We start from the raw sequence: 13,669 nt of genomic DNA, 5'->3' as shown, positions 1-13,669 counted from the left end.
TAAAGATTAAATCTTTATTCGTTTACCTGCAATAAAGGAGAACTGAGAATCTTGTTTGTTTAATAAGGTCATGATTAAACACCTTGTGAAAGGTTGAACAAAACACCAAAGCAATTGTGTATAATGTGAATTCGAAATGGATATTCTATGTTTTGCTCTATCACATTTACTATTAAATGTCTTGGTCAAATATATGAATTAAAGACACAAAATTTGTCAAATCAAGTTTATCTTCAGAAGTGCTTATTGTAGTTGTCTAGGAATATTGTTTCAAACTGCACTTTATTTCTGGTGTTTATTGCTTTAAACCCGTCAATCTGATAAATTTACCGTTATAAAAGCGCGCGTAATTTTAGCGCGCAAATTACCTCAGACAGGCAGTAAACGGTCTATCGACTGGCCTAAATGGTAAGTTTATTCCTATTAAATGTGAAAATGATAGATTTATAGATATATTAAGCGTGCACTTATCTAAGCGAACAACATCTGATAAATATTACCATTATGTCCTCGTTCGTTTTTTCCGGGCACAGTTTGTCAGATCAATCTTATTTGCATACTGTTAATTAAAGGTAGTTGCTTCTCATTAGAAAGATAACGAGGCACCTACCGACCGTTGTGTAACGCAAGATGGCGCCGTTGAACTGGTTTTAACATGTCGATCATGCAGTAAATCGAGCGATTTATTCATCACAATCACATCTTATCCGCTGGTTTGTGACGAACTCAGAATCATTGAAAAGGAAAACGTATGCTGTGTTGTGGATCTTAATTGTTTATCAGGTTGTTGATTATCATATAGTCTATTCATCATTTTGAGCCCGAAGCAGGTTCATGTGACTCAGTGTAATCCATCCTGGGATTAATGAATTATATCTGGATTAAAGTCTGCATCTGGATTGCAGCAGATTGTCGTCCAATGCGAAAATATGTTCACCCAAAATAATAAAAAGAAAAAAGGTAATAATATTAATACAACGAGTAATTCCATCCTAGCATCATTGCTGCACAGGTCCTAATGAAAACAAAAGCCTAGCCTATATTTGCAAATGTATTTATTAAGAATACAGTGGTGTTGAGATTTAGCAAACGGGTAGAAACATGATAAATGTGATCAAGCCAATGGAGCGTGTTACACTATTACTGTGTTTACAAAAATGTTCTGATGACGGATGTGGTTGATTCTTATTGATTCTTGACTACTGACGTTACGTTTCTGCCTTTTCACCCTAGTCAAATATCACTTAACAACACACAAAGTAAAATGATAATGTTTCGCCCTCCTCCGTAATGAGATATTTCATATACAACAGACACAGAGACAAAACAAACTAAACGCAACACATTTTCCGAGACAGTTTTGGTGTCAAAAGCTCCAAAGAAGTTTGGATCTGAAATGTGAACGTGTGTTGGTTTTAAAGCCATGCATCAGCAGAAGACCATTCGCTGGACTCTCCGCTCTAAGAACCAGTCTTAACATTCATTAGTTAAAGGGATAGTTCATCCAAAAATGAAAATTGACCCAAGATTTACTCTCCCTCAAGTCATCCTAGGTGTATATGACATTCTTCTTTCAGACGAACACAATCAGAGTTATAGTAAAAAATGTCCTGGCTCTTCACATAGCTTTATAATGGCAGTGAATGACTGTTTCTGTTTTGAAGTCCATAAAAGTGCATCTATCCATCATAAAAGTGCTTTTATGATGGACAGATGCACTTTTATGATGGATGGATTCACCTTTATGATGGATAGATGCACTTTTATGGACTTCATGGATAGATGCACTTTTATGGACTTCACTGCCATTATAAAGCTTGGAAGAGCCAGGATTTTTTTTATATATAACTTCGATTGTATTCGTCTGAAAGAAGAATGTCATATACACCTAGGGTGACTTGCGAATGAGTAAATCATGGGCTAATTTTCATTTTTGGGTGAACTATCCCTTTAAAGCAAAAATGAGCTCAATGATCTAAAATAGGAAAGAAACCCTTTCAGAAGGAAAAGACCGGGAATGTAGAGCCATGTAGACCATGGTGTATCTCCTTACTGAATCTTTCTTAAACATCCTTCAAGCTCTGGTATGATGGGAAGGATGCATCACAGTTAGAATCTAAGTTCTGTGTATTTTGTTCGTCTCTTTCAGCTGGGCAGCAGACAGAGCTCAAGCCAATCCCAGTGTTTCCACAGTGTGACCAGGAAGAGCGCCAGGGCGAGGGTGGCGCCGACCCGAGCGCGTGTCTTCATGAGGGGCGTGATGAAGTTGGCCATGGTGGAGACGAACACCAGCAGCACCGCCATCAGGGCCAGGATGACGTTGATGAGTTTTCCCAGCAGGGCTCGAGCGTTTGCGTTCTCCACGCCCTCCAGCTGAACCACCTGCTGCTGTTGCTGCTGCAGCTCCAGTTTGGTAATGCGGGTGAGACACGACTCTACGGCCTCCTGCACACAAACACATGCACAGAACTTTGTCTAGTGTACAAGTTCCAAAGTCCCTCTGTGATTACAACTCTCAGATATGGCAATGTTAATGTATTTGGTCTTGGCGGAATAGATCTGCTACGCTGCTGCTGATCATTGCATGTTACTGCTGAAATAACCCCGTAGCAGATCTATACAGGTGGAGCTGGGGAAGGGGGAGGGTTTCTGAAAGACAAGACTCTACGGCCTACTGCACACAAACACATCCACAGAACTTTGTCTAGTGTACAAGTTACAAAGTCCCTCAGTGATTACAACTCTCGGATATGGCAATGTTAAAGGAGACATATCATGCTTTTAAATCGTTCCTTTTTACATATAAATCATACATTTGTAGTCTATATAAAGCGGAACTGCAATGCTTGGGTCTGAATTCCTCATTATTATAGCTCCACAGGACCCTTTTCTACCCCTTTTCTGATGTGCGTCTGAGAGCAACTCGTTTTGGTGCGGTCTCTTTAAATACAATTGAGACACTTCATACCCCGCCCACACTCGGTTCAACTCCACCCCGTTTTTGTAGTTTGATAGCAGAGATACGATTATCTAGCGGCACAGAAACGTTTTTTTCACACGTTATTAACAAAACGTCAACAACGGAAGACTTGTCCAGCCAGCCTTACATGTTCGAGCCAGAGTCGGAGCCGGAGCGAGATGAAAATGAAGACGACGAACCTGCAGAACAACGTCTTCATATGGATGTATTGCAATGGTGTGTTACTGTATTTACACATGAAACTTTGGTCTTCCGACCTTTTACCACCGTGTCGATTTATTTTGATTAATATGTGCGAGGGAGAGAGAGCAAGACAGCGTCTAGTTTGGAGACGGTGAAGTCTTGTTTACACTTTCGCCTGGCTCTGAAGAGAGAGAGTGCGTGCGCGACCGGGGTCTCTCTCTCTGCTCGTTCTTTCAGTTAAACATGCGGCCTGTCACAAGCGCAGCAGTTCATCTACATTAGACGGTGTAATGAAGCGTGTGGGTTACTACATCCAACAACCGAACATTTTAACTTACCCTCTCGTAACTTCTGCATCCTTTAGCTTGGACTACAAAATTGCAGCGAGAAATAAAAATGGCGGATTGCTCGAAGTGTTGGGCCGGAAGTCAATGTCCTTATTTGGCAGTTCCTCTGCAAATACTGTGACGTAATAGTTCAAAAAACGTCATAGAGAACAGAAAAATCGGAACAGGTTGAAAAATATGACCAAAACAGAATATAAAGATATCAACGAAGCACCTGAAGAGAATAATTTCATCTTTTCTGTACTTCTAAACACTCCAAATATACAACAAAATGCATTTAAGGGCTAAAAAAGTGGATTTAGCATGATATGTCCCCTTTAATTAGGGCTGTCAAAATGGCTGAAAGCTAAATTCGAATTTCTTTCTTAAATATTAGCAAAATTCGAATTATAATCGAATTCTAAAGCCAATACTTGATGTTAGAGGAAAAAAGTTCTGTATTGTCTCCTATGCCCACAAGAGGGCGCAAGCGAGCGCAATAAGCAAATATAAACCAAATCAAGCATTGCATCTTTTATTGAAATTAAATGACATTCCCTTTTTAAAGTGCATTAACTTTTCAAACAGTTGTTCTTCAATAAAATATAATTTCCTTAATGTGCATGCAAGAAAAATTAGGTTACAATAGTGCATACATCTGTGCTCGTGCATCAGTAACCTGAGAAAGCACACTTCAACACACTATAGAACTTTGGTCTTGGCGGAATAGATCTGCTACGCTGCTGCTGATCATTGCATGTTACTGCTGAAATAACCCCGTAGCAGATCTATACAGGTGGAGCTGGGGAAGGGGGAAGGTTTCTGAAAGAGCACTGCTAACACCAAACACTACCAGCATTTGAATATTGAGCCACAGCTCATTGGCCGCTGATGTAACAGCAACCAATCAGCTGCGCTATGTGGATAACAATGTTATCGCTACCAAATTGAGTTAAGGACCTGCGCCATCTAGAGTTTCATGTCAGAACTTGTTTTTTTCCCTCTATATTAGTGTCACTGTTTCTGAACTCCAAGAAACACCTCCATTGTAGTCTTGAGTTTTCTTTCGGGAACGAACACATCACAATATTCCTCATTTAAATAATTCATACGCAGAATAAAGGGGCGGGGCCTGGTTGAGTTAGTTAGTAGTGTGTTGAAACTGGCGGTTATGGTAAGGGGCGGGACATTCACCAAACACACTCGAAGCGCTCGACCAATCACAACACACTGCTCCAACCAACCAATCAGAACACAGTGTGCTTTTCAGAAGGAGGGGCTTTATAGAGACAGGAACTAAACAACTGACAGACTGGGAAGAGAGGAGCTGCAACAATGAAGAATATGGGGAAAATAATCAACATTCAAGCAGGAAAACCTTTTCTAGTAGAGCCTAAAACAAAATGAAGCCTTGATCATTCTTTGTTATCGATTCTCACCTGGATGTCTCGCGCTCTCTCGTACGACTGGTACGCCACCTTCTCCTCCATGCTGGCCAGCTCCTGCTTCAGATTGCTCATTTCGTTCTGGTGAAGTTCCGTCAGGTCATTCAGCTGCTCTTCCAGACGCTCGTATCTGGAGGAAAAAGAGAGGAGACACACACCTGAACATTCAGCTCTGGAAAAATAGTGAGGTTCGATTCTTGAACAAAGCGTTTTTAACCAGTCGAGCCGGTTCACTGAGTCAAACTGAATCAAACTTTAGTTCTGGATTGATGATACACAGCACCAAATGAGTCAATAACCAAATGAGCCAATAACCAAATGAGTCAATAACCAAATGAGCCAATAACCAAATGAGCCAATAACCAAATGAGCCAATAACCAAATGAGCCTATAACCAAATGAGTCAATAACCAAATGAGCCAATAACTAAATGAGCCAATAACCAAATGAGCCAATAACCAAATGAGCCTATAACCAAATGGGAACCAAATGAGCCAATAACCAAATGAGCCAATAACCAAATGAGCCAATAACCAAATGAACCTATAACCAATTGAGCCAATAACCAAATGAGCCAATAACCAAATGAGCCTATAACCAAATGAGCCAATAACCAAATGAGCCTATAACCAAATGAACCAATAACCAAATGAGCCAATAACCAAATGAGCCAATAACCAAATTAACCTATAACCAAATGAGCCAATAGCCTAATGAACCTATAACCAAATGAGCCAATAGCCTAATGAACCTATAACCAAATGAGCCAATAACCAAATGAGCCAATAACCAAATGAGCCTATAACCAAATGAACCAATAACCAAATGAGCCAATAACCAAATGAACCTATAACCAAATGAGCCAATAGCCTAATGAACCTATAACCAAATGAGCCAATAGCCTAATGAACCTATAACCAAATGAGCCTATAACCAAATGAGCCAATAACCAAATGAGCCTATAACCAAATGAACCAATAACCAAATGAGCCAATAACCAAATTAACCTATAACCAAATGAGCCAATAGCCTAATGAACCTATAACCAAATGAGCCAATAGCCTAATGAACCTATAACCAAATGAGCCAATAACCAAATGAGCCTATAACCAAATGAGCCAATAGCCTAATGAGCCAATAACCAAATGAGCCAATAACAAATTGAGCCAATAACCAAATGAGCCTATAACCAAATGGGAACCAAATGAGCCAATAACCAAATGAGCCAATAACCAAATGAGCCTATAACCAAATGAGCCAATAACCAAATGAGCCAATAACCAAATGAACCTATAACCAATTGAGCCAATAACCAAATGAGCCAATAACCAAATGAGCCAATAACCAAATGAGCCAATAACCAAATGAGCCTATAACCAAATGAACCAATAACCAAATGAGCCTATAACCAAATGAACCTATAACCAAATGAGCCAATAACCTAATGAACCTATAACCAAATTAACTTAAAACCAAATGAGCCAATAACCAAATGAGCCAATAGCCTAATGAGCCAATAACCAAATGAGCCAATAACCAAATGAGCCTATAACCAAATGAACCAATAACCAAATGAGCCAATAACCAAATGAGCCAATAACCAAATTAACCTATAACCAAATGAGCCAATAGCCTAATGAACCTATAACCAAATTAACTTATAACCAAATGAGCCAATAACCAAATGAGCCAATAGCCTAATGAGCCAATAACCAAATGAGCCAATAACCAAATGAGCCTATAACCAAATGAGCCAATAACCAATTGAGCCAATAACCAAATGAGCCTATAACCTAATGAGCCTATAACCAAATAAGCCTATAACCTAATGAGCCTATAACCAAATGGGTTATTGAACCAAAGAACCAGTTCGAAATTAATGAATCACAAATAACCAACTCAAAAATGAGCCAGTTCTAATTGTCAAAGTTATTTTTTGAGTTGGACATGAAAGAACCGGTTCTTTGGCTCAATTATCCATCTCTAGATTGGTTAATTCGGTGCATACTCCTTTTGATTCTAAACAGAACTCAAGTGGCACTGAGAACTGAGTAAGAGACAAACATAAATTACTCTGAAATGTTCATTGGGAAAGTGAGAGATGAAACCATGTTGATGACCTGAGTCTGTGGTAGAGTAGTGAGTTTGATGTGAAACTCGAGGTCGGGGACCAGATCTGTTCTGTGGGGTGCGGACTGGATCAATTCCTTTCCTAGAGCTCCTCCTGTCCGATTTTAGGGGAAATCGGATCTATTGGAGACGTCCAACAGATTATTTAGGCGAGCCGAAAGAACACCACAGACACAGTACAATCAACATGGGAAAATCTCACAGTAAAACAAGCAGCTGTGAAAAATATGATACACCGGTGTTTTACCAGATGAGAAGTTTATCTATGTATCATCTTTTTACTCTTTTAAATTTCATCTTTATATCTCTTTTAATGCCTTTTATAACTGTTTTAATTTTACTTGCTTTTATTTTGTGATTATTTTAATTCCTTTCTGTGTAAAGCACTTTGAATCACCATAGTGTACGAAATGTGCTATATAAATAAACTGGCCTTGCCTTGCTTTGCAAGCACCAAATCAGCCTATAACCAAATGGGTTATTGAACCAAAGACCCGGTTCAAAATGAATGAATCACAAATAACCAACTCACAAATGAGCCAGTTTTAATTGTCAAAGTTATTTTTGAGTTGGACACGACTGAACCGGTTCTTTGGCTCAATTATCCATCTCTAGATTGGTTCATTCGGTGCTTTGCAAGTAGCATCCGTCTTGCGTTTCTAACCCGGAACTAAGGTTTGATTCAGTAAACCGTAGGGGTGTAACAATATATCGCAATATAAAAATGCAACTATATGTATCGTGGATAGTGACAATATGTATTGTCGATAGTTCACCCAAAATGAAAATTACTGTGTGAGAAAATATTCTACAGTTCTAAAAAAAAGTTTTCAGAGTTTTAGTGTCAGTACTACATTAAACTACTATATATAATGTTGAATATAATGATTGGGGAATATTTGTGGGTCCTGATATTCCAAATATCTGATGTTACCAGTAAAAAGTGGCCTAAATAATTTTAAATATATCTAGTCAGGGACAGAAATCAAGCATATCTAAAATAATTCTGTTTTCAGCTTCATGAATATGTTATTCTGGTGTCTCTATTGTCCTGTGCTTTGGGTTTCCAGCACCAAGTCCAAGCCTATTCATTTACACCCACAATGTAAAACCAAATTTAGCATTTTAATCAACAGTACTTTTTTTGTTACCCTTTTACCATATGTCTTGGAGTATCGCAATAATATCATATCGTGATATCGAATCATGACATGAGGGTATCGTTACACCCCAAGTAAACCGGCTCAAAAGAACGATTCCTTTTAAGAATCAAACATCGCTCCTGGAAAGCCGTGGCACTGCTATAGTTGGTGCAGTTTTACCTGTATCGCTCCTCCTGCAAGCACTGGGTCATGTAGCCGTAGTCGCTTTGCAGCTGCGCTTTCATGTCCTCGATGGCATCCTCCATGTGCACTTGGCCGACTTTTATCTCCTGCAGGCCTTCCAGCAGCGCATCCCATGAGGAAGACGACGAGTGGTGGTGGTGATGGTGGTGGTGATGCCCGTCGAGCCGAGGGCTCCCCATGGTGGCTCCCATCCCAGACATCGGCCCACCGGCCCCACCAGAGTTGCTCCCGGCCGGTGACCCGGACGTCGCACTCGAGCACTCGTCGTCGCTACCGTATTTGGGGCTGGAGACTAGCGTAGCGCTTCCGCTCAGAGCGCGCGGCGTCTCTTCCGCGTGCCCGTCCTCCAGGGTTTCCTTCATGTGGGCGATGTTATCGGCACTCCCAAACTTGTTGCGGATGAGGCTGGCGAACTCTCGCGGTTTCGAGACGACCGCGGTGTGCGTGAGCGCCGAGACTCCGCCCTTCACTCCTTCGACCACGCCCCCTCCGAACCCGCTGATTCCCGCGCGCATGTTCGCGCCCACGTCCTTCAGCCCCTGATGCATGTCCCGGAAGACGTCTTTGGGCTGCCGCGCCGGACCATTCTGCGAAAAAGCAAGACGTGATTACTCTGGAAAATTGCAAAAGTTTGCATGCAAGAGAACTAAGGCTGCAGGATTAATCGGAATGAAACCGCACGCGATTTGGCAAAGACTGCGATTATTTTATGCGCAGCTTGTCAGTGAAGTACAGCTCTGTGATCGGTAGTAAATGCTGCTCCATCTAAAAACCAGAGGACGTCTCACACAGACACGCCAAATATGCCCCGCAGAAGTACAATAACACACGTCACTCCAGGAAATCCCCATGGCCATCATACTATCGCTGGATAAGCTCCTCCTTCCCTTTACCTCTGTACAGATAAAACGTTATCAAAATGATTCCAGTTTGCATGGATATTATATATATATATTCAAATGCGCACACCTTTTTTAAAATCCGTTTTCACAGATTCACGTTTTTTAAGTTTACACAGATGAAAACGTTTTTAAAATTTTTGGAACCTGTTTCAAAGTTCGCGTTCTCGAGCACCAAACACTGTTGTCGTGCAAATGAACGTCCAGAACGCATTAAGAGTTTCTGTTAGAACGGTGTCGTGTTAGCGGCCCTTAAGCTAATAACTAATGATCTTTGCAACGGAAGTTAAAACTAACTTTATCTGGACAATAACTTTATTCTAGAGCTGCTGTAAAGCCGAAACAATCTCTGTTACTGTAATCTCCTATTATCACTGTAAAGCTGCTTTGAAACAGTCTAGATTTTTAAAAGCGCTGTATAAATGAAGGAGACTTGACTTGAAATAAACAGAAGATTGAAATACTTTGATGTATTAAATGTTGTCTTTTGTTGGACAAGAGGTTCATAAATGCTTCTCATGTCTGGAAAGATGTTTGAGGCGTGTTGCTTTTTCAAATGCACGTTATAAGCGACTCAAACTCAGTGCTTTCAGAGTGAGCAGCGTTTACTGAGCCGTGCGTCACTGACAAGCTGCACATACAAAATAATCGCAGCCTTTGCAATCTCATAATCGCGATAAACCAAATGACGATTTCATGTTAATTGCGATTAATCGTGAAGCCCTAAAAATAAACGCTCATTTTACCTGTTCGATCTCTTTGAGTTTCTTATGGTAGTGCTCGAGTTTCTTGTGCAGGTGTGCAATGGTCTGCGCAGACTTCTGGTTCTTCTTCTCGAACACTTGTTTGATGCGCGACGCCTGCTGTTTGTCCGCGTTGTGGGCGAGTTTGAGATACTCGGCTACGTTAGCGTCGCGCGCCTCCTGTTCCACGCGGATCTGCTCGGTGATCTTCAGGATCTTCTGCTGCAGGTGTTCCAGCGCCACACGTGTTCTCTGGACCTCGCCGTCCGGTCCCGCCTCCACGCTAATGTTCCCGTCAGACCCGCCATGGCTCGCGGACGGCGGCAGCCCGAGTGTCGACACTTCGCTCTTATCCAGCTGCATGCACACAATCAGGGTTTGATATTAGAAAATTAGCACTAGCCAATTTGGCGTCTTAAAAATTGGGCTTTACTCATTATGTTAAGGGTATAATCAGGGTTTGAAATGAACACCTGCTAAATGCGGATGAAACTCAATCAGGGGTTGAAAATTGAAATTTGAAACGTTGTCAAATCACTAGCCAATTTGCCGTCTTACACTGCAAAAAATGCTTTTCTTACTCAGTATTTTTGTCTTGTTTCCAGTCCAAATATCAGAAAATTCTTAAATCAAGAAGCATTTACTAGATGAGTGAAATGCCATACGATATTATGTCTTGTTTTCTGGGGAAATAAATCTAGATTAAGTGAGTTGCTGCTTATATTTCTGACCCCATTGGCAGATAATTTTGCTTTTTTTAAGCATCAACTCACTTAATTTTGATTAATTTCCCCGGAAAAACAGGACATAATATCTTATGGCATTTCACTCATCTAGTAAATGCTTCTTGATTTAAGAATTTTCTGATATTTGGACTGGAAACAAGACAAATTGGGCTTCACTTCATTATGTTCAGGGTATAAGCAGGGTTTGAAATGAACACCAAATGCGGGTAAAAATGAACTGTGGCGGGAAACACTGTCAAATCACGAGCCACTGGCGTATTAGTTATCATGTTTACTCACTTTACTGGGGAAGTTCGTGTAAGACAAATCTGTGCAGATTTAGCACAAATACTCGTAAATCAATCATGATATAAATACAGCGTATTGCTCAGAATCTGCTCATATCTGCTCACTGGAACACACACATCACTACACAACTAATAACAGCGCTTGTTCATTTGCACTGAAGCAATAGAGGAGATTAAAAATCATTTGATTAACAGAAAAGACTTTGTTATTTTCAAACCTCCTACATTTTTCTGATGTTCCTTAAAGAGGAAGAGAGGAGATGCTGGATGACTGGATTTTATTACATTTTATAATTTGTAAATAAGCTGTGACGTAGTTAATCTGGTTCATTTCTTTTTCTTTTTTTCTTCTTTTTTTTGTGGCTAGTAGAAGTTCTGAATGGCCGATAACTTATCAATTTAGAAGCCAAATTGGCCGGTGAGTGAAAAAGTTAATCTCACACCCTGCACACAATGAAAACACAACAGAGCTGAGTTGCAGTGTCATGCAAACTTGCACATCAAACACCTGATATGACACCACACACACTAATTTTAACACCTCAGTCATATGAGTGAGTGTTTACAAGAGAGAGACACCGTGACCCACTTTCCGTTCGTTAAATCTCTCCATACACACTAAACTAAGAGAAGAAACTGCAGAAACATGCGTAGATTTACACCTACGACCTGAAACATCAGCGCTTGATGTGAACGACACACCACAGGAAAATCAATAGTGATCTGAAATGAAACATTCATAAATGCAGCGTCGCAATACGCGTTAGAGTCGCAGCAACTCGTCGTAAACAAATAAACGTGCGTGAAAAGATGCAGTGTAACACAACAAGCCTCGTCTCAGGGAAAGCATGCTGTTTTTCACATGCGTGTGGAGATGCATTAACCTTTACATGTGTGTGTGTGTGTGTTTTACTGCATGCATGTTACCTGCACAAAACAGCATGCTAGAATGCATTTCTCTGAGAAACACTCACACACACACACACACACACACACACACACACACGGCTGAAGGTCAGCACAGTCCATGCATCTTTTAATGCATGTGAATCTGAGCCATGTTACCTGTCAAGAGCATGCGCATGTGTGTGTGTGTGTGTGCGTGTGTGTGTGTGTGTGTGTGTGTGTGTGTGCGTGTGTGTGTGTGTGTGTGTGATCTACAGGCCGCATTTAGAGTGGAGGTTTGAATTGAGTGGTGCGGGACAGCAAACACACACAAACACACACACACATGCATGCATGACACCTGCTGTACATTTAGGGACGTGTCAGGCGGGTTGAACGCAGAAAAGCGCGTGAGAGAGACAGACGGGTGATGATGGATGGATGATGGATGATAGATGATGGACGGTACAACACAGGAACACAAGATTAATTTGCGATAAATTACCATGATCTTCAGTGCAGGAGGTGCAGCTTCACTGCAGAGACGTGTAAGAGGGCCATGTCTCTCTCTCTCTCTCTCTCTCTCTCTCTCTCTGTGTGTGTGTGTGTTCACCCCTCCCCCTCTCCTCTCCTCTCCTCTATCTGTCTATCTCTCAGTCGAGTCTGCCATGGTTTACATTAGAGTCGATATCGGCTTCTCTCATCTTTGTCTGGCCCGTTCCTGCCGTTTCTTTCTGGTCTCTCCGGCCGTGTGTGTTTGTCTGTGTGTTTCGACGCGCAGATGAGCTGAGGGGGAGGGGAGATCAGCGGAGCATGCGTCACACACACACACACACACACACACACACACACACACTGCAGTTAAATCTATGCGTGTGCGTATCATTGTGTCTGTTCATGAGGGCATGATTGGGGTGTGTTTCTGAGTGAGAAACACATTTTAAGGGATGTATATAATGTGTGTGTGTGTGTGTGTGTGTGTGACATTTCCCAAACTGACAGGAGGGGCTGATGGGAAACGCTGACGTCCGTTTCATAGCAACACCCTTCACAACATCTGGGTCACTATGTTGAAGAGCAGCACCTGCAACACACACACACACACACACAAACATGAGACACACGCTACACGCATGCGACGTCACTTTTCTTATTCAAACTATTTTTTTGAGGATAATGAACACTGTTGACATCTGTGGCATTCAGGAGATTGCGATGGAAAAGAGTGTTGATTTGTTTACAGAAATACACTACCAGTCAAAAGTTTTGGATCGTAAGATTTTTAATGTTTTTAAAAGAAGTCTCTTCTGCTCACCAAGACTGCGTTTATTTGATTAGAAATACAAACAAAAACAGTAATATTGTGGAATATTATTCCAGTGTAAATCATCTGTTCTCTGTGTGAATATATAGTAAAGTGTAATTTATTCCTGTGATCAAAGCTGATGTTCAGCATCATTACTCCAGTCTTCAGTGTCACATGATCCTTCAGAAATCACTCTAATATGAGGATTTGATGCTCAACAAACATTTATGATTATTATCAGTGTTGAAAACAGTTTTTTACATTTTTATTTCAGGATGCTTTGATGAATAGAAAGTTCAAAAGAACAGCATTTATCTGAAATAGAAATATTTTGTAACATTAAACACTACCGTTCAAAAGTTTGGGGTCAGTAAGAATTTTAATTTAATAATT

General features: G+C 40.8%; 1 protein-coding gene across 2 annotated transcripts; it reads right to left on the bottom strand.

Moving 5' to 3' along the window:
• Positions 1–1,045: 1,045 nt before the first annotated feature.
• Positions 1,046–12,824, bottom strand: tmcc2 (transmembrane and coiled-coil domain family 2). 2 transcript variants are annotated; one of them, XM_084117866.1, is made up of 5 exons: positions 12,476–12,824; positions 10,056–10,409; positions 8,387–8,997; positions 4,929–5,064; positions 1,046–2,445 (listed from the first exon to the last, which is right to left on the bottom strand). In XM_084117866.1, the coding sequence occupies exons 1-5, from the start codon at positions 12,476–12,478 to the stop codon at positions 2,146–2,148; spliced, it is 1,404 nt and encodes a 467-aa protein (XP_083973992.1). In that variant the 5' UTR covers positions 12,479–12,824; the 3' UTR covers positions 1,046–2,145. The 2 variants fall into 2 exon arrangements, with proteins under 2 accessions (XP_083973992.1, XP_083973991.1); XM_084117865.1 differs by having other exon boundaries at positions 12,648–12,720.
• Between the last annotated feature and the right edge of the window lie 845 nt (positions 12,825–13,669).

The sequence above is a fragment of the Abramis brama genome (genome assembly GCF_963993115.1).
Source record: "Abramis brama genome assembly, chromosome: 6".
NCBI classification, from domain to species: Eukaryota; Metazoa; Chordata; class Actinopteri; order Cypriniformes; family Leuciscidae; genus Abramis; species Abramis brama.
This window is presented reverse-complemented; position numbering and strand designations above follow the sequence as displayed.

Bases quoted from the DNA above. Each gene is read 5' to 3' on its own strand.
- tmcc2 (XM_084117865.1), bottom strand. From the start codon at position 12,674: ATGAGAGAAGCCGATATCGACTCTAAT. The intron at 10,410-12,647 runs GTAAACCATGGC...GTGTGCATGCAG, and splicing joins AAGCCGATATCGACTCTAAT to CTGGATAAGAGCGAAGTGTC. The intron at 8,998-10,055 runs GTAAAATGAGCG...GCTTTTTCGCAG, and splicing joins AACTCAAAGAGATCGAACAG to AATGGTCCGGCGCGGCAGCC.